Genomic DNA, 24,258 nt, shown 5'->3' with positions numbered 1-24,258 from the left:
AGCAGAAAAAGATGTTGTAATTTGCACTGAAGTGAAGGAGAGAAGAAAGGGGGGCAGGCGTTTCTTGTCACATGACGGAATTTGACAGCCAATGTGGCGAGCGCCTGGCCCTCGATCGCCTTCCCTCCCACCAGTACGAGACCCGCACCGGCTCTGGCGCAATATAAATACATCCCCAAGATGCGGAGGAGCTCCTCTGCCTGACAGCCTCCACGTCCAATCCCATCAGGTCCGGCACAGCAGTGCCCTCTGCAGCATTCCTCGCACCCTGTCGCGGCCCCTGGCTACTTGCATGAATTATTCGTCTTCCAAAATGGTTTGCGAGACTAAAATAGTGGCTGAAGATCACAATTCCATACCGGGGAGCTCACAGAAAGATGCCCAGATCGTCTCCTCCTCCCAGATGTGGCCCTTGATGCCAGCAGCTGCCCCTGTCTCCGCGTCCCTTGTCGCCGCTGAAGAGGAGGATGCCAGGACCAAGGACCGGGTTTACATTCGGGAATTTCAGCCCTCGGACCAGGAGGTGGCACGGCGCATCTTCTACGAGGGGATTCTGGAGCGGATCCCCAGCACTGCTTTTAGGGGGCTGAAACAAGAGCCCCTCATTCAGATCCTATATGCCCTGCTCATAGGTAAGCGCACACCCATCCGAGAATTTCAGTACTTTCGTTGCATGGACGAGACACAAGGACAAGAACCGGTGCTCCCAATATATCAGATGCCAGGCTGTCTCTCCCTCGGCCTTAGTATGCATGGTTGTGTCTACGTTTTATGTGTCCATGTTTTCAAATTAAGGTCCGTAAAATGCATAATGTGCACCTGTAGATGTGATCATATCTCATATATGTTAAATTGGAGTGCGTTGAATACAATTAATTAAGCACATTATTTCACCCCTTGTGTGTGTTTCCAGTATCGGTAGTTTATTAGCAAGGAGCGTAGCTTGAAAACCATCGCTTTCTGTTAAAAAGAGGCCAGTGAAGGGGTGTGAAGTGTCACAAAGGTGGGAATGCGCCTGCCCCGGAGGAGGGATGGATGTGGACAGCGCATCGTGCTGATGCGATGATAACGCATGCTGCCGGGTCCTGTGCTCGCTGCACCCAGCCTTCCTAGCAGAAGCACTAGAATGAATGGGAGGCGTGGCGGGTGTCACTGGCACGCAGGCGCTCACCGGGCTCCTTTCCCTCCCTCCCCCTGCGCACCAACCTCAATGAATGATTTCTCTACTCGACCCCCCCCCCCCCCCATCCCCCAGCCCAGCTTCCTCGCATCTCCTTGCTTCCTTTATCATTTATCTTCTCCGGTCGCTGATTCCCATCACCGTGTCTTTCTAGCCTTCAGACACCCTCTATCCGATTTACCTGAGCACCCCTCCACACATACCAACATTTGGGGACAGAGAAGATGATTTAGGGAAAAGCAAAGAAATCGGAGGTTTTTCATTTCTCAACTTCCATTGAAGTGAAGTTCTTTGTAAACGACAGTAAGCTGAACTAAAGCCTTTAGCAATTTTGTAGTTTCAAATCTCGAATCTTCCACCTAAGTCGTAGATGCCATGTATCCTCCCACTCCTCCACTTTCTCTCGAGGTTCCGATCCACTCCCCCACTTTCTCTCGAGGTTTCGATCAGTGATTTCTTCTCTATTGTTTCCTCAACCCCTTATTCCTCCTCACTAGCATTTAATCATGTCTCAGATCCTGGCTCTCATGTTTCTCCATCTCTCACACATCCCAGTCCTACTCGCGGGCATTTACCCCCTCACACACCTCTCCTTCGCACCATCATTCGCCGTCCCGTCAATTTTCACTTGTCTCCATTACGAGCTGGAGACAATGAGGACCGAATTGGCTCTCTGAGCCAAAACAGCAGAGCCGGAAAAAATCGTCATGCGAATGCGCTAAATTCACTCTCATTCTAGCTACCCGCCTCCTGTTTCTCCGTCTTTCGGGGCTGGCTTTTCCTCTTCTATTCCCTTTCTCTTCGTCTCCACTTTCACTCTCTTCGCTCCCCCCCCACCCTTTTTCGTTCTTTCTCGTCCACTTTCTCTCGCTATATTTAGCTTTCGCCCTCTATGCCCCATTGCCTCGCCCTCTCCTATCCTGTGCCTTACTCTCTGTTTGTACTTCCAGCCCTGTGCTACCTTTGACAGTGATAATACCCCCAGTCAGCGGCTTCTACCTACGCAGAGCCCAACGTCCTTCCCTCATTACCCCTCATTTAGCACTTCCCAGGTCTCTCAGGGTGCAACAGAATAGGGGTCGGGCAATTCCACTGGTCTTTTGCATTTTGATTGTAGAAATGTAAATAACCAGCAGCGCTGGCCATTCTCGCCTTTGCTGCACCCTGAGGAGTTTGTAGAATGTTGTGATAGCACATGAAGGGGATGTAGAAGAGGTAGAGGTTACAGCTTGGCTCGGTTTGCTTTGGTTTGAGTCACAGAGGACCTAGAGCTGCTGAAGAGCCGGCCATCTGTCTCGAGTCTTCAAGGGCTTGCCCACCTTTATGTACAGCTGGATGGAGTTCTTCACAAAATCCGGAGAGACAGCACAAATTACCACAGGGCATTCGTATAAAGTGCAAAAGGCTGCTTCATTAGAACAGGTATATAAGCCATCATTGCCATACATATACATGAATGCATTACCCAGCCCCACTAATCCAAATTCTCACGCGCCTACTTTCCTTAATCCTCACTGTGCCCACTATATCCCCAGCCAATAAACTGCATCAACATTCAAACTTCACAACTCTTCAGACCCTTGCCCGTCCTGAAAAGCTGTTATTCTCTTGCTCCCCATCACAATGGTGTTACGGCTGGCCATCTTCCCTTCAGGTAATGACAGTCGATACCTGTTCTTTCCCCTTCCCCAAGTTGGATATGCCCTCACGGTGATGTATTATTAGCCCTCTCCAAATAGTGCATCGTCATTGCCTTCTCCTGCAACCAGAGAAATATTCAACAAGTGTTTTCCCATCCCCACTCCCCATCTGAACTTTGTGCACAGTGCTGCAATAGCTGCCTGTCCAACAGCCCCCATCCAACGGTACACCCTAGCACTGTTTGTAACTGTACCCCCAAAGACTTCAGCAGTAATTACACAGTCTTCAACAGGTAATACTCATTCCCCATTAACAATGGCATTCCTTGCATGTTGGATGACCTCTGCAACTCTCAGTTTACTTTCCTATGTGCTTTCTTAATGGCATTATGCTTCACTGAGTCTCACCATACCCATCTCTATACAAACTCCGCCCACACAACAAAAGTATCTGACCGTAAAGGCTGTATTCTCAACAAGTTCACTTTCATGACTTTTAACAATGACAATCGTGATAACTGGACAAATTAAAAATTTTACCTCAGCTAATCCGCAGCTTTTCTTGACAAGCCCTTCCCAGTGTCAACTCCACCAGCCACGGCAACAGCTCTTCCGATCTCATGCTGCTCTAGCCCCACCAGTACACCACATAAACATAACTCTTGAAGCCCAACGACTTTCCAACAGGACATAGCTGCCCATTGGCTTGGCTGCCCACTTCAACCAGCGAACGCCCAAATTATAGTATTAGCTGACAGAGGCCCAAGAACACAACCTACAACAAACAAAAACATGGATATTGCTAGATAGTTTCAAAAATAAATCTTCATTCCTGCTCAATGTATTTCTTGTAACAATCTGAAATGTAGCAGTTCATAACCCTAGAAACAATTCTGGTAAACAAAACGACTCCTGAAAACTTACTTGCAATAATAACTTCCAATATTTTTCAGTCATGTCCACAATGAATCGTACCACATCCTTCCTTCCATCCTTCGAATCCCTTTTTGCACTGCCCCTCTTCTTGCTTCACAAGCTAGAAACTCCCACCAGACTTGTGTGTAAACTCTCTTTGGGGGCACCGCCAACAATTTTCACTAGTTCCACCACCATCTGTCTCCCTCCCAAAGACCACATGTCTTTAGGAAGCTCTATCTTCCCTGCAATCACTCAGGGTACCAGTCTATGAAATCTTTGTCACTTTGAACAAGACAAATCACCTGGCACATGCCTGGCTCTAATGTTGTGATGTAGATAATCCAGCACAACCAATGCTGCAACTTCAACAGACTAATTTCGCTGACCTTTTTGCCCATTCAGCAAGGCAACTACTGTCTCACAGTTGTCTTCAAATGTTACCTTCCTGTCTGCCAACTCTGAACCCTACTGTGCAAGCACTATTAGTAGTGGGAAGAACTCCGATAATCAATATTAAGCCCCTCTCTGAGCCACCACTAGGACTGCGCATCTGAACACCACTTTTTATCCTAGAGCAGCCAGAAACCATAAAATGTCCCGGCAGAGAGGCTAGTGAAAAGGGATACATCACCCGCCTATTGTGACAAGACTGATCAACTGTTGATTTGCCTTTTTGGTATTAGATAGGGCAGCATAAGTGAGAACTGCTAGCACGGCGCCTAATCCCATGATTGCTTGAACTGCTGAAAAGAGAGCAAACTTCTGGAAGAATATCAAATAGTTTGCCCAAATGTACCTAGACTAATCCAAGGTATATTGCTGTGCTTCAGAGAAATGACTAAGGGCCAGATGTAGGTAGGCGTTTACCGGGTGGTAACGGCCGAATTCGGCCGTTACCGACCGGTAAGAGCAATTTGACATGTAGGTCCCTGTATTTTACAGACTCGGTAAATTTACCGATAGGTAAATTTACCGAGTATGTAAAATACCGAGTCGGTATCATTACGGATTCCGGTAAATTGGTATGTAGGTGGGACTCTTCTGAGTCCCACAAGCAGTACGAAATCGGTATTTTACCATCAAATACTACTTGATGGTAAAATACCGTTTCTGGTGTGCATGCACATGTGTGCATGCATACCTATGCCATATGACAGGCAGACCTGCCCTTAGGGCAGGTATGCCTGCCACATGGCACCCGAGCCTCTTTTGGGGGTGCCAGAGGGTGTCAAAGTGACACCCCCTGCACCCTTGTGACAGTCGGTATTTTCCGATGTGGTAAATACCGACCGGTAAATGCCCAATCAATCCTATGGGCTTCAAAGCCCATAGGAATGAATGGGCATTAACTGGTCGGTATTTCCCGCATCGGAAAATACCGACTGTTTCCGATTCGGTAATTGCACATCTGCATTTACCTACATCTCGGTACTTTTATTTTCCGACCTCTGAAATACCGAGTCGGTATGACTCGGTATTTAAGAGGTCGGAAATTTTTTTTTACCTACATCTGGCCCTAAGTCTATCTATTGCAGTTACTTGTCCCCTTCCTCATTCCCAGCCCAGTTGTACCTTTCGAGCCCTACTTTCATATCCATCAGTTTGATGGCAAGTAAGCATTGAATAGGCAACTCTAAAAATAAATCACATTTGCCCATACAAAACTATCTTATATAGAGGCATCGGTGCAGCATTATTATCAACTTTTCTTTTTTTTGCTTCCAAGTTTAGTTTGTGTCCAGTCTTGTAATTCTGGCTTCTTTCAGAAATAAAAACTACCGAATGAATTGGAGGGACGGGGTGTGGTGTCTGCCCAGCCTTTCCCTTAAGTTACTGTTAAAGATGTACTCGGAACCTTGCTCAAGCAATAGGGGATGAAACGCCTAATGGAATGCTTACGACTGTTAATGCTAGATTTACTTCATTATTTTTCACTGGTTTTCGGAGCCCCTGACTCGTGGAAATCAGAGACTTATAAAAACTGTTTTCCCAAAAAGTTATCATTTCCCAAGAATTATATAGCTACAGTGAGTAGTTTGATGGATTTCAATGAACAGCTTCTGGCATTTTACCCAAAAGCGGGTGAACATGTGAATTTGCCTGTTCTGACATATCTAAGAAATCTGGTAATCTGCTGTGCATGCTAACCGACCCTGCAGTGAACAGTAGCTTAGTGCTGGGGTAGAGCTGGCTAATGAGGGGCCAGTTTGAGCCCCAAGAGGGGCTTTCGATTCTTTGTGCTCAACCTGTCAATCTCTCAACTTTCTCCCACTTTCAGCCCAGTGCAGTTCGGTGGTGAATAAGTAACTACGGTTGGTTTATCATCCCGTAAGTAGCTACCCAGTTGCTGTATGTGCCCGATGCAATATTACAAGTTAATATCATGGAAAAGAAGTGTATTTTTTATATCAAAGTTGGATTCACATTGTACAATCACTTAAACCGAAACACCTCTTTTTGTTTCCTGCAGTTTGTCAGTAACGTTGTCTCCTTGCCTTGATTTGTTTCGCCTCTTTTCTATCCTGCTGTGTTATTAAATAATGTAGACCATACTCAGAGATGGCTATTGTGGGACTACACCCCTCACTACACAGATTATATCAATCTTTGTGAAAATGGTGGTTACCTTTACTTCTTCCCTAAGACTTGCTGTAATGAAACATACATATGTAGCATACAGTGTGTAAAGCCTATTTTTGAATTGCTACAGGTCTGGGGGTACACTGTAGACATTTAATTAGTCTACATTCTTAGACCACAACTTAAGAAAATAAAAAGGAACCCGGCTACTACCTTAGTCACATCAAACCACAAAAAAGATAATGTGTTTTCTAGGCCTTTAACAGTTGTGCTGGGTATCTAAAAATATAACGTATTGCCTAAAAAATGTAAAATTCCATATACTACCAAAGCAATTCTGTTCTAGCACGCTTGTGATTAAATTCTACATTTATTGTCTATGCATTTTGTCACTTTTTGGGTCTTTGTATTCCGATATCAACTCTACGTTCTCTTTTCTGACAGGTATCGTTTATTTCTCTTCCTTATCTCCATAGTATTGTGCTTTGTTGTGACCAAGTCCTTGCTGACGACCTGCTGTTTACCCTTCTTTCTAATGGGCTTGAGGTACTACTACAGTAGAAAGGTTATCCTCAGCTATCTCGAGTGTGCGCTACACACGGACATGTCTGATATTGAGAATTATTACATGAAACCATCAGGTGAGTATAACCCCAAAATGAAGAAAGCACAACAAAACTGGTCCTGTTCCAAAACGCCATTAATTTCTTTCGACAAGTCAACACTGTGCATCTAAAATTGGAAAAAATGCGAACTTATTGGAGGACGTGTGCATGGTTGGTGCTTCCCTTCACAGTTTGGGGAATACATGTAGTTTTTGAGCTGTATATTGTGAATATTTTCTGGTTTTCACAAAAGCCTTGTAGTAACCACATACTCTGAAGACTAATTCACACATCTGACCGGTATCAACCCTTTAGGGGTTAAATGTTCAAGATAGACACTGTGCCATGCAGGCTATGGTATTATACTGAAAAGGTGCTATGCAATCATGAAAATATTACAATAATCTGAAAACATTTCACAAAATGTCAATCTTGTAATATGGAAGGAAATCAGTTGTTTTATTCCTTTTATTTATAATCGTTGATGAACTTTCTCCTGCTAATAGGTGCACAACACTATCAACTTATTAAGCTTTAAAAAACACAAGGGGTTTCCGTTGGCATTTTTTAGTGGTCCTTTCAGGGTATGTTGTTGATGTACGGTCTTCATGTTAACTCACAAAGTATGATTTGCAGTTGAAATTACCCCTTTGCGTTTTCTAACCATTGGCACTTTTTAATTATGAAATAGTCTGATCATGAATTGAAAATGGTAAAAAGTTGAACTAGTATCTGTGATTTTAGTTAACTTACCTGATAAATTGCAGATTAACATTATTATATGAACGTTTTTTATCACGGGGCGTATTTTATAATGTATGGCACATAAAAAGTTCGGAACATTGTTTATTTTTAACTTCAAAAGTGCCTAAGAAAGTGAGTGAAACCCAAAAACGGGTTCCCTCTAGGACCAATGAAACTTTGTGACACTTGTGACGGTATTTACACTGATACCAATGTCAGGCACAGTAGATTATTATGTTAAAAGTTCGCTTTATTCTAGTCCTGCATAGTGAGTGCAGAATTTGTGGAATAGACCACTGACAAAGATCTGACAAGAAACAACTACATTTTACAGTGCTACTAAGTTCAGTGTCTCCTAGGTGTATATAGAAAACCAGTGTGAGGTTCCTCACAGCATGCTCTAAAGGTTGTTAATGTGTGTTTTTGGCTTTCCATCGTTTAATGGAGAATCAACCAGGAAACTAAGCATTAAAAATATTACAGGAAAGGTAAAAAAAAGCCACACCATGCACCTTTCTAATGTAGCCACGTCATGCACCTTTCAAATGTGTTCAAAGTTTGAAACAGTCTGCTATTGACCCATATATATTATTAAAAGCGCTGGCCTACTCATTTCATTCTCATAACATTGTCCTCTACAAAAATATATCCTTGGCCTCTTTGCACCACATCATTTTACACGTTCCTTGTTTTTGTTCAGAGTATTTCTGTATGGCCAGAGGATGTGTAAGCCTAGTCGATTGCGCGGTTAGCAGGGCAAACATGCTGTCATCTTAGTCTTTTGCGTATCTTTAATATAATTACTGTGCAAATTACAAACCTACCGTGTTGATTACCGAACCATTCTAACCCGCAATTGCTAAAACTACTTGGACTGATGTGATCTAAGGCCAGAGCCACAAAATCTAAAGGTTAAAATCACTGAAGAATAATGACGTTTTTAAATAATTCTTTGCCTTTCTTTCAAAGCTTAGTCTCAGGTTTATCTTTTGTGAAATATGTTGTTTTTGTAGTTGATATTTGATGTACTAGGTGCATATAAAAGATTATCCCTCTGTTATGGTACCTTTTATTAAGTCCCCAAAAATTAAAACAACTTACAACCATGCAGACCTCTAATGGGCATTTGCTGCAGGCTCTTAAGAGCCTAGCACTTTTTTTCTAAGGGTAAGTAAGTAAATGCACTTTGTAGGCTACCTCACTCTTAATTGGCTATAAAGATGGACAAAGAGAAACCAATACTTTGAAACGGGAGAACATTTTTCAGTTTCAACCAATGTGCCTGCTGTGTATGTAGCGCAATCTGTAGGGGACCCCCTCTGAAATAAAGATAACAGTCAGGGAGAAGAGGGGAAACAATAACAAAACAAGAGACAAATCTCCCTCTAGACCTCAAATTATTATACACACGAATTAATCCAAATATATAATGTGAGCACCAACAACTACTTATTTAATAAATAAACAAATACTCCAATAATTACAAATATATATTCTTTTATTTCGTTTCTTTTATCAAAAATGTTTTCATTGTACTTTTTTGGTAGGTTTTTGTTTACATCAACATCAATTATAAATTCATCAATATTCACAAAAGAAAAAAGGCAATAAATACAAAATAGACAATATAGAGAAATATAGAGAAATACAAGCCAAATTCATACAGCACAATTAAAACCATACTCACACGAACCCATACAAACCTTCACATTCATAACATATCTGGGGAACTCTTCTGCAAAGTGACAGTGTAATTGAAATGACCATATATAACAACTGCATGTAGCAGGATGTTCGCAAGGCAGTGGTCGACGCGTTTCGGTGGCTGCACAATGATAGAATGCCACCTTCCTCAGGACCTGTCAAATATGGAGCCCTCACAAGATCCACTCCACCCGGGGACAAAAGATACCACTGTAAGTACAGTTCCACTATTGTCAATTGCGATACAAACAGTAGTTTTTATAGACTAACTGAGGATCAGCCACTTCTCAAAAAGGTAGTCACAGAATACAGCTCTTAAATCCTGAAGCGACTAGATACCATATATTGTTGCTTCTCTCAGAGAGGTTGTAGTCAGACAATCCCAAAACTCGAATCCTTTGAACAGATGCAAACTCGCTTAAAAATCACATTTCAGAGTCCTGATGCGCAGAATATCGATTGTTCTCAAACCTTCGCATAGCGACCTCACTTGTGGGACATAGGTTGTGTCTTCAGAAATTCTCCAAATGTACAACGTGTCCTTTTCACAGTAGATGTCCACCTTAACTTTAGGCTACCGGTTTCTTTCACATCATCCACAAAGCCTCCTGCTCCAAGGAATTGAGCTTCAATCTCTGTTATGCTTACGTCGTGGATGGTAGCCCGATAGCACGCAAGGTCCTCAGGTCAGCCCGGGCTGACCTGAGGACCTTGTGTGCTATCGGCTATGCGGGCCCGGGCTCACCTGAGGACCTTGCGTGCTATTGGCTATGCGGGCTACCATCCACGACGTGAGCATAACAGAGATTGAAGCTCAATTCCTTGAAGTATAGGAGCAGGAGGCTTTGTGGATGATGTGAAAGAAACCGGTAGCCTAGAGCTAAGGTGGACATCTACTGTGAAAAAGACACGTTGTACATATGGAGAATTTCTGAAGACACAACCTATGTCCCACAAGTGACGTTGCTCTGCGAAGGTTTGAGTACAATCAATATTCTGCGTATCAGGACCCTGAAAAGTGATTTTTAAGCGCAATCACATTTTTTCACAGGATTAGAGTTTTGGGATTGTCTGACTACAATCTCTCACAGAGAAGCGACAATATATGGTGTCTATTCGCTTTAGGATTTGAGAGCTGTATTCTGTGACTACCTTTTTGAGAAGTGGCTGATCCTTAGTTAGTCTATAAAAACGACTGTTTTTCTCGCAATTGACGATAGTGGAACTGTACTTACAGTGGTATCTTTTGTCCCCGGGTGGAGTGGCTCTTGTGAGGGCTCCATATTTAGCAGGTCCTGAGGAAGGCGGCATTCTATCATCTTCCAGCCACCCGAAACGCGTCGACCACTGCCTTGCGAACATCCTGCTATATGCAGTTGTTATATTTGCTCATTCTAATTACACTGTCACTCTGTAGTTGAGTTCCCCATATATGTTATGAATGTGTAGGTTTGTCTGGGTTTGTGTGAGTATGATTTGAATGGTGTTGTGTGAATTTGGCTTGTATTTCTCTACCGGGGTCTTTATTGTCTATTTTGTATTTATTGCCTTTTTTTCCTTTGTGATTATTAATGAATTTATAATTGATGTTGATGTAAACAAAAACCTATAAAAAAAGTAAAATAATGAAAACATTTTTGATAAAAGAAATGAAATAAAAGAATACATTTTTGTAATTATTGGAGTATTTGTTTATTGATTAAATATGTTGTTGTGGGTGCTCACATGATATATTTGGATTAATTAGTGTGTATAATAATTTGAGGTCTATAGGGAGATTATTCTCTTGTTTTGCTGTGCAAAATAAATCAATTTTTGATTTGCGAGGCCAAGCACACCCATATTCTCTACTACGAAGGGCATGAATAAGTGCATTACATGGGTTGGAGTGGGGAGTGAACATCTCCATAGGGGGTGTAATAGAACTGTTTTCTTACTGTGTAAACTTATTCCCTCCCCCGAGAAACAAAAACAGTTAAATGCGCATATAAATACTTGCCCTCTATTTCTGCATGCACAATAGTTGACATGCTTATAATTCAGAGTATGCAAATACTTACGGAACTGAGTAGTACTGGAAATCTGCATCACAAACTCCCAGGTCTACTATTAGGATTCTATGCAATCCCATGGGCATTCATAATTGTGTCATATGTAGGAATAACTAAAAGGGAGAACGTTTGATGTTCAGAGCAACCCCTGTGTGAATCGTGCAAATACATAGAGCGTATGATGCTTGCATCTTTCCGACACCAGTGCTGAGTATTTTAAGGAAACCTAGATATCTGCGACTAGCCGTATAATGGGTGTCTACACCTTAGGAACTTTAGTTTATGCTTATTGGCCCGGTTACTTTACATGACCCATTTCTGTGTCTTCCTGTTCTATTTTTAACTCCCTGCATCTTGTAGTCATATCATGCTTTTTGAATGGACTTCTCAAATCTTGCATTTTCTGTAGTTTTATCTATTCTTAGACTTCCAATGACTGCCCAATTGTCAGAGGGCTTCCATAATAAGCAATAGTTTATCCTAGCATTTTTATACTTACACACATGATTTCTCTTAAAGGTTAGAAAGATCTCTTTTCAGTGGGGGAAAACCGTTAATTTAATTTATACTGACTGATCTACCACTCCCCTTCTAGTATTCCTGCATTTGAAGGCATCTGCATGGTAAAAATAAGCCCTGAAGTGTCTTGTTCTGAGACTACTTCCATAGCCAAGTAAAGGGACATGTCTGAGTGAAAACACCAGTTTCTTGTCTGAGACTGTTTGAGGTTTATAGGCTTCCACTGTACCAAAAGATATAAAGGTACACTGGTCTACTCCAAATTTGTACATCTGGTCATGTGAAGGGGAGGAAACCTGAATGTTAGGGATCAAAGGGAAAGCGCTCCTTTAAGGACAAGAACCCTCACTTACCCGAGGGGGATATGCTTTTTCATGGAGTTCCCATCTCACACCAGGACCGCAAGATTCCTGGTGTGGACCTCAACTCTCCAACGGAGAGGAGCAAAGGTGTTTTTGTATTAGACGAGTAGAGTAAAAGTTGCCAGGAAAAGGCAGAGTGCGAGGCAGTGTGGGCATGAAATTCTGCTCCGCTTGCGGAGTGTTACCCACTCTGCGCTCTGCGTAACGTGAGTTTTTTCCTCGCTCGTGCTAGCCAACGTGAAGTTGGCTAAAGCGAGAAAAATCTTACCCCAGACCACCTCCCTACAAATTGTCTCACCGTGGGTGGTCGTCGATGGCTGCTATCGCTTGCGTTGAGAAACCTTCCGTTCATGTTGCAGTAGCTGCAGCTCGAGTAGAACATCTAAGCAAGCAGCAGAAAAAATTGCGCGATTTTGTGCTGCACATGGTGCTGGTCGCTCTGATTTTCCAGTGCGGTACCAACACCTGAAGCTAAAAGTCAGCGTGAACTAGCACACTCCCGGCTTGCGGACCTCCGCATAGCACTGCTGAGTTTGTTGGTCATTTCGCGGAACTTCGCAAACTTTGCTCAGGCCTAGAAAAGAGTGTGGTAAATAAAAATACCTACAGGTAGGCTAAATCTATCATTAATTCTGGTGTACCGAGGGAATAGGGTTAAAACATAATAGAGGAACGGGGTTTAAAAAAATTCCCCCTCTATCTGGCCTACATGTTTCTGTCCATATCTAACCCAGTAAGGGATTCAAAGGCATTCATCAGGACCAAGGTTGTAAAGTCACTCTGCAGAGAAAAATATTAAAAAAGGTCGGCCTCACAGTTGTAAGACAAATTGTTTCACGGGTGACCCTCAATGAGTCTCAGGGTCCACCGTCATACCCAGAGCATATCAGTTCATTACGTTCTTAAGCCTCAGACAGCCTCCTGTGCCACAGATCTTTAGTGTCACTGTCGGCGTTTCCCGTGGTGCGTCCTCTAAATTGAACCATTTACTACACGTAAAGACTTTGAGTAGAGTTGGTCTCTGTTACAATGATTCCTTTAAACTGAAAGTGCACTTTTGGATTAATTGTTCGTTTATTGAACCATTTAATTCTGACTAAACTATCAGTCAGCCCATTGTTTGTAGACTAACAATTTACTTTAGAAATACCCAGAGTTTAAAATAATATTTATTTCATTTATGAAAAAAACAAGACGTAGCATAACAGAGGGAACATTAAGATCTTGCATTTCACTGCAATGTTTTATGATCCTTATTTCCTGGTGTTAAATGTTAGTTATCTTTTTCAGATTTTATTTTACATCAATTAGTCTTTCAATGTGGCCAATGGGTATTTGGAGTCTGAGGAAAGTGTGTGCCATATTTCCAGATCTTCAGGTAGTTTTTCATCTGTCCTAGTTAGTTTTATCTTTATCTCTTTAGCTAATGCCCATGGTTGAGCATCCTAAATCCATTCATTCACTCTTGAGGTTCTTGGCGACACCCAATGTACTGCAATACTCCTTCTTGACAATAGTAGATTGAGTTGGAGACTTAAATTTTACATTTGGATTTTCTAACTTCCATTGTCTTGCAAGTTTGCTTGGGGCCTCATATTTACTTCTATATTTAAGTTTTTTAAATAACCTAGTTTTCACTGATTTCCAGTACATCTGTAAGACAGGACAGTCCCAGATCGGGTGAAAAAAATAGTGTCTGCTTGCTTGCATTTGAGGCAGCTGGACTCTAGTGAGATACAGTTTGTGCAATATTAATGTTTTTATGCATGTATTACAGAGCTTACTGTATATATCATATTGAATTGTGCGACTCAACATATGGCTTTTCTAGATAACTGTGAAGAATCGAAATTTGCCTAGCTTACGTAACGGTAAGTTTCAATTCTATTAAGGACACGGAGGCGAGGATTATGCTATATCTTCCTTCGCTTTATTAACATAAAGAAACCACAGCAGCTCAGGAAAAGATATAATAAGAACAAAAGATGCTTTAAACATAAAGCATTGACGTAATGTTCAACAAAAAAATCAACAACAACTCCCAAGAGTCTCTTTGCTTATAATAATAGTCCATAGTCCTTTGTCTCTGTCCATCATCACTATATAACCGGACTTCCCATCATCTTCCTCCTCTTTCTTCGCGCAGATCACGCTTAAGCCTCATTGGTCCTGTTTAGCACCGTCGTTGCCTGCCAAAAAAGGAACAGCATCAGCGAGGTGGCCCAGGAAATGCGACAACAAGGCGAGGAGCATTCAGTGAACAACACCGTACCGACAACGTAAAGGAAAACGCTTTACTTACTGCCATATGGGTGGGTAGAGACACCACTGTAGTCCGGGTGGGATAATCCTCGCCTCCGTGTCCTTAATAGAATTGAAACTTACCGTTACGTAAGCTAGGCAAATTTCGATTCTATGTCAGGACCGGAGGCTTCAGATTATGCTAGTTTAAAGCTTACTTACCACCAACTGAGCCAAATCCACCACCGGCTTAAAGTAAAACCTCTTGAAGGTGGAATCCGAGGACCAGTCCGCTGCTCGCATAAGGTCCTCCAGACGAGCACCCACCGAGAATGCCTTAGAGGCCATGGCCCCCCTGGCGGAGTGTGCTCCAAAGAGAGAAGTATTGATGCCCGCTTCTTGCATGACCCATCGCACCCACCGAGCAATAGTGGGGGAGGAGACAGCTTTGTGTGGCTTCCGCAGAGCAATCAACAACTGACGCTCGCCCGGAGGGCGCAGATCCAAAGTCAGGTCCTCATATGCTTTGAGGCATTGCACGACACACAACTTAGGAGTGTCAGTAAAGGCTGGATAAGAGATGGAACGCGACGACGTCTTAGTGCGTCGGCCCACCGTAAAAGTAACCCCATCCGGGGAAAAAATGCGTGCAGAAACATCCAGCGCGCGCACGTCCGAGACGCGCCTACAAGAGACCAGACATAACAACATGGCTAATTTCGCCGAGAGCTCCTTAAGAGACAGATAAGAATTCGCTGGCCACGACAGGAACAGATTCAGAACCAAATTGACGTCCCAAAGGACGGTGTACCTGGGTTCCGGCGGCAGTGCGAGGCGAACCGCTCGCAGAAGCCGGCACACAAAAGGGTGTTCCCCTACCGGATGGCCATCGATGTTATCATGGCCCGCAGATATCGCCGACCGGACAGCATTGATCGTCCTATACGCTAAACCCTTGTCGGCCAAATGAGCCAGGAAATTCAGCACGGGAACAAGGCCGGCGACCATGGGATCCAAATCCCTTCGTAAACACCAATGCATCCACTTAAGCCAAGCGGATCTGTAACGCTTCGTCGTACTATCGGCCCATGCTTTGGAGAGCAAGTGCGCAGCTGACCCCGAAAGGCCCGGGAGCGTCCAGCGTCTCCTGAGAGCCTCCACGCCACGAGGCGGAGAGTGTTCTGCATGACGAGAGGGTGAGGTTCCTGATCCGGGCTCGTCAGGAGCAGAGGAAACGGGGGGAGTAGGATTGGAAAATCCCAAGAAAGTTCCAGAAGTACCGGAAACCATACTTGAGACCTCCACAGCGGTGTAACCAACACCAGTTCCGCACCCTGGCGGCGTATTTGAGCCGCCGTTCGCATGATCATGGAGAACGGGGGAAACGCAAACGGCTGTTCCCGACTCCAATCGTGCAAGAACGCGTCCGTGGCCTCCGCCAGAGGGTCCGGCCTCCAGCTGTAGAACCGCGGCAGCTGGTGGTCGAGACGGGACGCGAAGAGGTCCACCGAGAAGGGGCCCCAAAGGGAGTGTAGCCACCGGAAGACTCCCGGATCCAGTTTCCACTGGCTGGCATCCCTGAGATGTCGAGAGTGCCAATCCGCTACCTGATTGCGCTGGCCTGGCAGATACTCCGCCGTCACCGCAATGTGACGAGACAGGCAATAATCCCAGAAGTCCTTCGCTAAGTCCGCCAAGGCGCGGGACCGAGGACCTCCTAGGTGGTTCACATACCGGACCGCCGAAATATTGTCCATCCGCAGCAGGACACAGGCCTTGACCGAATCCTTGGTCCAACAGCGAACAGCGAAGGAGCCCGCTAGGAGCTCCAAACAATTGATATGCAATTGTTGTTCTTCTGACGACCAGGCGCCGCCGGTGGAAAAATCCCCGCACCGGGCGCCCCAGCCCGACCTGCTGGCGTCGGACTCTATGATCAAGTCCGGAGCCGACCCGAAGATCGCTCGCCCATTCCATGCCTCCATGTGAGACAGCCACCATGACATCTCCTCCTTCACTTCGTCCGTGAGGGGGACCCACTGATCGTAACACATCCCACGGCGCAAATGCTGCGCCTTCAGGCGCTGCAGAGCCCTGTAGTGCAGCGGGCCTGGGAAAATCGCCTGGATGGAGGACGATAGAAGACCCACCACCTTGGCGACATGGCGCAGTGACGTACGGTCCCTCGCGATCGTCTGCCGAAGCAGGTGACGTATCTTTGCGACCTTCCGACCCGGAAGGCTCAAGACCGCCTGTACCGAGTCCACCACGAAACCTAAAAAGGTGATCTGCTGAGTGGGAACCAAAACCGACTTGGAGCCGTTGATGACGAACCCCAGTCTCTGAAGCAGGCCGACAGCTTGGCGCAGCTGTCCTGCCAGCACCTCTGGGCACTGCCCCATGAGGAGGATGTCGTCTAAGTATACCAGCATACGGACCCCCTGACTTCTGAGAAACTCCACTACCGGGTGGAGGACCTTCGTGAAGCACCACGGGGCCGAAGAAAGACCGAACGGCAGGGCGGTGAATTCGAACACCTTGCCGTCCCACAGGAATTGTAGGAAACGACGATGAGGGGGGTGGATGGGAACGACCAAGTAGGCATCCTTGAGATCCAGTCGCACCATCCAATCCCGAGGGAGGAGCACGTCCCGAAGGAGGTGGATCCCCTCCATCTTGAAGTGACGGTAGACCAACCACCCATTGAACTCCTTGAGATTGATCACAGGCCTCTTGCCCCCATCTGTCTTGTCTACCAAGAAGACGTTGCTGAGGAACCCATGTGGGTGGCGCGTTGATAGACGGATGGCTCCCTTGCGCAGCAAGTCTGAGACCTCCTCGTCTATCAATCGCGCGTCGGAGTCTGAAAAAACCATCGGGCGCGGGGGCCTCGCCTGAGTTGGTTGGTCGTAAAACTCTATATGGAAACCTCTCACAGTTTGCAAAACCCAAGCGTCGGCAGTGAGCAATTCCCACTCCCCGTAAAAGCTTGCCAGCCGCCCCCCAATCGGAACATGATCCAAGCAAAGTACACTTACCGGGGGCATTTCCTTGTCCGGAGTTCTTCTTGAACCCTCTGCCACCATAGCGCTGTCCCCTCGTGGGGTAGAAGTTGGTGTAGTTGGCCGAGGTCTGGTACTGACCTCTTCCGGAGCCTTGTCCACGGTTGTTGGTCTGCTGACCACGGCCGATCGCGCGGCCCCTGCCGCGACCGGCCCCTCCAGAAAAACGCTGGTGGAACACCCTCATGATGCTGGACTGGGCCTTGTCCAGCGACGTGAACGTATTCACGAACTTTCCCAGCTCGCGGATGAAAGGCTCACCGAAAAGGCCACCCTGGGCCACGGCACCTGCCTCCGACGAGGCCAGGTCCCCCAGCTTCGGATCCAGCTTGATAAGGAGCGAACGCCGCCTCTCCGTGGATAGGGCACAGTTGGCGTTGCCTAAAAATACGATCACCCTCTGGGCCCAGTTGGAGAGCACCTCCGGTGAAATGGCGGTGCCATTCGCTCGGGCCTCCTCCGCCATATCAAGGATCTTCGTGGCGGGCCCGACCGCATCCAACAGCTTGTCCTGGCAGGCCCGCCAGGACCGGTCGATCCCCTTCCTGGGGTCCTTCATGAATTTCGCCAGGAAGGTGGCCATCTTGGGGTCCAATTCTGGTGTCATGGCCACTTTCCCTTCCAGAGTAGGCCGAGGGCATTCCCCGCGCAGGCAACCCCTCGCCTCCTTTTCCAGGGGCTTGCGCAGCCTGCCCGCGACAAACTTCGCCACCGTCCCCCCCGGGGCCCAGGCCGCGGATCGGGGGTGGACGATCTCGTCCGGGTCCAGCATGCCCGACTCGTCACGGGGCATCTCCTTCGCTGAAGGTGTCGGGAGCCAAGAGCGGGTCGACTCCCCGTCGTCATCCGTGTCCGGGGAGTCGTAGATCGGGGAGGCGGGCGCCGTAGACACGTCGCCCGAAGTGCCAGGGTCCCCCAAGGGCGCCGGAGGCACCGCCGTCGCCTTGGCCAGGAAGGCGTCACGAAGTCGCTCGAAAGCGCCCTTGTCCACGCCTTGGGCCTCCGATGAAGGTCCCTCACCACGGGGTCTCTTCGGAGCGGGTGGCAACCCGCCGGACGTCCCCGGGAGTTCGGGGGACGGAGGCACCTGCGCCGCTGCCAGCTTCGCACACTCCTCCACGATGCGGGCAGAAAGGCGGTCCTCCATGGGCCCTACCACCTCCGTCACGCAACGATAGATGGAGTTGTCCACCGCCTGATAAAACTCATCATCCTGCAGATAGGGGCAGGCCTCCTCATCGTACTCCCCTTCCATCTCGGAACCAAGGGGCAAATGCGGGGCACCCAAGAGGGCGGCAACCGAGAAAGTTCTCGAATGTGGGCAGGCCCAGCGGCTGCGATCACGTTTTTGGGCCAGCTGACGTGGCAGGTGGGCTGCACCAACCCCCAAGCGCGCAGACCCTCCTCTCCGGGACCGGGTCTACGTACCCCTCAAGCGCGCTAGGCCACACACGGAAAAGAGGTGCACAGATCTCGCCCGAGGGCGATTCACGCGGTCAGAACCGCTATACAGACCCCAGAGGGCGTCAAAATCGGTAAAGTACAGACCCGGATCACCAGGTGTCAGAGGGGTACGCGAGGGTCGGCCCCTGCGCAAGCAGACCCCACGGCGTGGCTCCTCGCACTGCGGAGGCGCGCCGGAGGGTCGGCGAGACGACAGGCCGCCCCCTTGCGGTCTATGTACACACCGCACACAAATGGGAATAAAGTCGCGTAGGAACGATAGAACGTTCCCGCAACCGGGGACTCTGAAAGGGAATAAACCATGCAAGGAGTCCCCAAAGACCGCACACAAGACAATCAATCACAATAAAAAGAAGTCGAAACAGAAAAGCACTTATCTGGCTGCGGGAGCAGCGAAGAAAGAGGAGGAAGATGATGGGAAGTCCGGTTATATAGTGATGATAGACAGAGACAAAGGACTATGGACTATTATTATAAGCAAAGAGACTCTTGGGAGTTGTTGTTGATTTTTTTGTTGAACATTACGTCAATGCTTTATGTTTAAAGCATCTTTTGTTCTTATTATATCTTTTCCTGAGCTGCTGTGGTTTCTTTATGTTAATAAAGCGAAGGAAGATATAGCATAATCTGAAGCCTCCGGTCCTGACATAGAATCAATGGTTGGAGAAGGAATCGCTTTTCCTGAGTAACCAGGGTTATTTTTAATTTTCGATCCTGTACCGATTAAAAACCCTGAAAAACACTGACAATCACGCAAGCTAATTTAATCCACATCGTCACCTTCATAATCACGGAGGCATAGCTTTCCCGAGATTCTGAACCCATAAATATTATTCTAAAAACATGCATGCTGACGTTACCCTTAAGGCAATACAGAAATGCCTTTTTAGATACTGCGTTTGTGAAAGGAGACAAACCACAATACGAGGCACCGCCATCTTTGCGACATCTTATGTGCCGGAAGGTACCATATAACGAATAATGAGAGTGAATCTTTGCCAGAACAAAATAGCGATATTTGCTAATGAAGAATTGCCATTTTTAAGTTTGTTTATATGTATATTTTTCTTCCGCTGATTTAGCGATAAGAGAATGTACACAATGTACGACTCTCGTTTTCTATTTATGTTGTTTGTGTTTCCTTTTTCCTTTTACGTACAGGTACTATTAGACCTACAAACTGGTCAGGAACAAAAACTAGACCTATCCTGTTAAAGAACAGTACAGACCACGATTTCTTTTAACGTCTAGGTCCTCAAGAAAGCCCACTTGACCCCTCCTGGGTAGACAAGGGCTGAAACATGTCGACCTTTTCACTGGACAAAAAATAGTGCGGAAGATCCCTAACAACACTTCCAATGCACGTCAATATAATCTTAACCAGCCTAGACACCAAGATTCAATAAAATTAACTTTTCCATGGTCATCAAGGCTTTTTAACAATTACATTTTTCTTTCATGCACCAATCCTTTTGTTTTTTATTTCTATATTGCTACTGTACTAACCAGTGGTTGACCTCCGGGTGGAGGAAGCACAAAAACTGACCCCATGATGATGCTATCACGTAGCAAGGAAGGCAGAGAAACAAGATATACCGCCAAGCGAGCCTAAGTACGCGAATGAGGGTTTTTTATCGGTACAGGATCGAAAATTAAAAATAACCCTGGTTACTCAGGACAAGCGATTCCTTCTCCAACCATTGATTTTTCATAACTTGCCTAGGAAGCTGAAGGGATCGCGATCCTTCCTCCTCCCCCCCTCGTTGATTGAAACTTTTCTAGATAACTGCCTCAGTAAGTGGAGAGCATTCTGTGATTATATGTCTGTGAGCTCTACCCCACAGTCTATGTACTACTTTTGCCCTCTTGATAGTGGTTCTTTATGTACACTGTCTCATATCGCTTTATATACTCTGCGGATTACTCCCCTATTTTGGTCTGCTGCTCCCATTAATTCCAGTGTTAATAACGGTTGCACCCATTTAGTGTCATGGCTAAGTTATTTTTGTCCCTTCTGTTAGTTGCAAACACTGTGGTATCTAAGGTAAGTAGCACGGGCATTTGTCTCATATATTCTCTTGCTATATTGCATTGGCCACTTTCCCAGCTCGTTATGTCCATTTGTTTCTCTAGGTGTTTAAATTCTGGTAGTATCCAGAGTGGCAGTTACAGGGTATATGTTATTAATGGGCTTTGTTTAGTGCCGAACATTGCACATATAGATCTCTCCAATCCAGTGGTCGAAGTGCATTAAAAGAAGTATGGGAACTGTGATGCTGCGCGCACAAGGGTCAGGCGAGTGAGTGTGGAGGCGTGGCCAAAGGCGTGGCTACAAAAGCAAAATATTCTGTAACCTTTTTCGGTCTTTCACCTTCAGGTAACTACTTATATAATAACACACATCTTAGATGAAAATTAACTGCAAGTTGTTAATAAGTGGGAGATGCAATATCAAGATTTTTTTTAAAATAAGACATTTTGGACAAAAGGCCTTCTCTTAATGTTGCAAGGATTTTATTCTTCATTTGTATTCATCTGTATTATAGAAAGAGAAACCCGCTTATGAGATATACAACATTTTAGATACAATGTCATTTTATTCATGTTGCAATTTTTTTTATATTAATCATGCATTACAGAAACAAAACTAAAAAAACACTATCGTACATTATGAAACCCCAATTACTGAGGGAAAGACACAAAAGTGAATCCTATGTGGTGCAGTGGAGAATAGTGGTTTGCATATATTTAGGGCTACAGGGTCCCAGTCCGTGACAGAAAGCACTGTGAACATTTAAGTCATTATTTTAAAGTTGCATTACACATAGTATAAGATAAGCTGCTACAAAATGCGCAAAAGGGTTTAAGATACAAAAGTGTTTCTAAAATATAGATTTTTTGCAGACTGTAGTTAGTTTTTTAAATAATTTTCTTTTAACCCCTTCCGCGCTACCGCGTTTTCCCGCTGTGCACTGGATTTTCAAAAATCGCGGGTTACGTGACAAAGCCAGCTCGTCATGCGCGTAGCGCAGGTAACGCCCATGACGAGCTGGCTTTGTCATCCGCAGAAGTGGTTAAAAGACACCTCACAGCTTAGGGCCTGATTACGATGTCAGTCAGAAAGGCTCCGAACGGCATTTGGATTTTCCTAAACTGTGTCTTGAACCCATCAAAATCGGTCAGTTGGAAAATTTGTGACCGACCGATTATGATAGAAAGGTAACCGTTTGGTCATTCCGAATTGGTTCCGACACGCATTTGGAAACTCCGAGTCGGTCGAAGCCAAATCGAACAGCTCTACTGACAGCCTTTCCGACTCGGACCATCCAAGATGGAAAGGCTGTCGGAAACTGACTTTGGGGGCCCCTAGCAAGTCCCTCTTTTGGGCCGTGAGGTTACCCAAGAGACCCCCTGTAGAACCATGCGCAGTGTTACAGGCACCATGGGGGGCCCACTACAGGGTGCAAGGTTTTCTGAAACCACCCCTTTTTTCAATGTGTGCCAGTGTTGTCGATGAAGTTATGATGGGTTGTGGTGCCCACCTAATCGCGCACAGTTCACATGTGAACAGTACGCGATTAGGTGGGCACCACAACCCATCATAACTTCATATTTACCACGAGGAGTGATTATCCTTAATAATCGCGGCACCATTTGATTACAATTTAAATAAGGTTTAAAACGGAGTGCTCCTCATGAACCCAATTTACAAATCTACACAGTGTTGTCGATGAAACACAGGCACCCATTGAAGTCAATGGGAGACTTTCCAAACGGTGTTCGGCAGCATCAAAATCGGTCGGACAGAACCTCCGACTGCGAGTTGGTCGGGACAGATTCCGACAAGGAGTTGGGAGGTTTTGTTTCCAACCAACATCGTAATCAGGCACTTTGTTGGTAGCTCCCTTACAATACCCCTCGAAAACAATACATGTTTGTCATCAGGAAGCAAGCATTTTTATAGCTGTCTATTATAAGCATACACTTCACATCTTAGCTGGTAGTCCCCTTACCATACCTCTCAATAAAAAATACATCTGTGTCATCAGGCAGCTTCAAGTGATATCATCAATTAAAGCCAATACCATGTTCCAAGCACCCTTTACATTTGCATGTCAACCAGTTGTGCGCATTTACATTTCTTTCAGGCAGCACGCACGCTGGTAGAAATACTTTTTTAGCTGTCCGCACCTCCCTTGGTTTCACAGCACAGGAGACTCCCTGCCTTACACCTCAGCTGAAGCATTTTAACTCCTGGAATTAACCATCCCGGGACAGTCACCTTTTCACAATAAGTAGGGGAGCTGTTTTTCTAAAATTAAAAAGTATGGGCACATCGTGCCCCTCAGTCCCCCCGCCCACTTCGACCACTGTCCCAAGCTGATACTGGGATTTTGTCTGAGTATGGTCTTAGTGCTGAAGAGGCTGGATTGGAGTTCTGTTGTATTTATGATTATTCCTAACATCTCTTTTGAGCTCCTTTCCTTTCCATACCATTGTGCTGCAAATTGCATTTGGACAACAATATAGTAGGCTTCCATTATAGAAAATGGTAGTCATTCCTCATAATATTTAATTTGTATCTTTTTTTATTCAATTCGAGTGTTCTTATTATATATTTTAATTGCGAAATACTGCATTGGAACACATATAGGCACCTGGAGAATATAGGCATTTTAGTAACATCTTTTCTCCCTGCCTTTGACAGCAGCAAGGATGACCAAAAGTCTGCAAAACCAGGTATGGCTTGAAGGAGTCTGTGTTTAATCCAGCCATTTTCCCCATCTGTTACAATTATGCCCAAAATTTCAATGAATTTCTCACCCTGGGAATGATACAATCTGTTTGTTTCTATATATACTGATCGCCCAATCTGGAGTGTCCTACGAAGTTGGCAGGGCAGGAGTACCACAGCTAAAGGGCAGCTCTCCCTCGTACCTCGCAACAATTCTCATTCATCTGATATATATCTATTTTCGGTCTATACCCGGCTACTGGTTTGATGTATAACAGTTTAACTGCCTTCATGAACAAAGGGCTGACATTTATTGCTATAAGACAAACAAGTAGCACCACAAGATCGTACCAAAGGCCCTTTCTATATCTTAGGCTACTGGGACCATTTTATTATTTTTATTTGTGATTTCTCCTATAACATGAATCAACATTCTTTTAAATGGAGGTCACT

At 45.4% G+C, this 24,258-nt stretch overlaps 1 protein-coding gene across 1 annotated transcript in view; it reads left to right on the top strand.

Moving 5' to 3' along the window:
• Positions 1-289: 289 nt before the first annotated feature.
• ASPNAT (aspartate N-acetyltransferase) overlaps positions 290-24,258 on the top strand; it is a 197,007-nt gene continuing 173,038 nt past the window's right edge. Inside the window, exons 1-2 of the mRNA XM_086964203.1 lie at positions 290-632; positions 6,795-6,959. Of these exons, the coding sequence (XP_086820329.1) occupies positions 293-632; positions 6,795-6,959 (505 nt within the window). The 5' untranslated portion in view covers positions 290-292. The remainder of the gene's footprint in view (positions 633-6,794; positions 6,960-24,258) is intronic.

Source organism: Lissotriton vulgaris, chromosome 3_2 (genome assembly GCF_964263255.1).
Source record: "Lissotriton vulgaris chromosome 3_2, aLisVul1.2, whole genome shotgun sequence".
Classification (NCBI taxonomy): Eukaryota; Metazoa; Chordata; class Amphibia; order Caudata; family Salamandridae; genus Lissotriton; species Lissotriton vulgaris.
The sequence above is the reverse complement of the archived record's forward strand: the minus strand, read 5'-3'. Positions and strand labels throughout refer to the sequence as shown.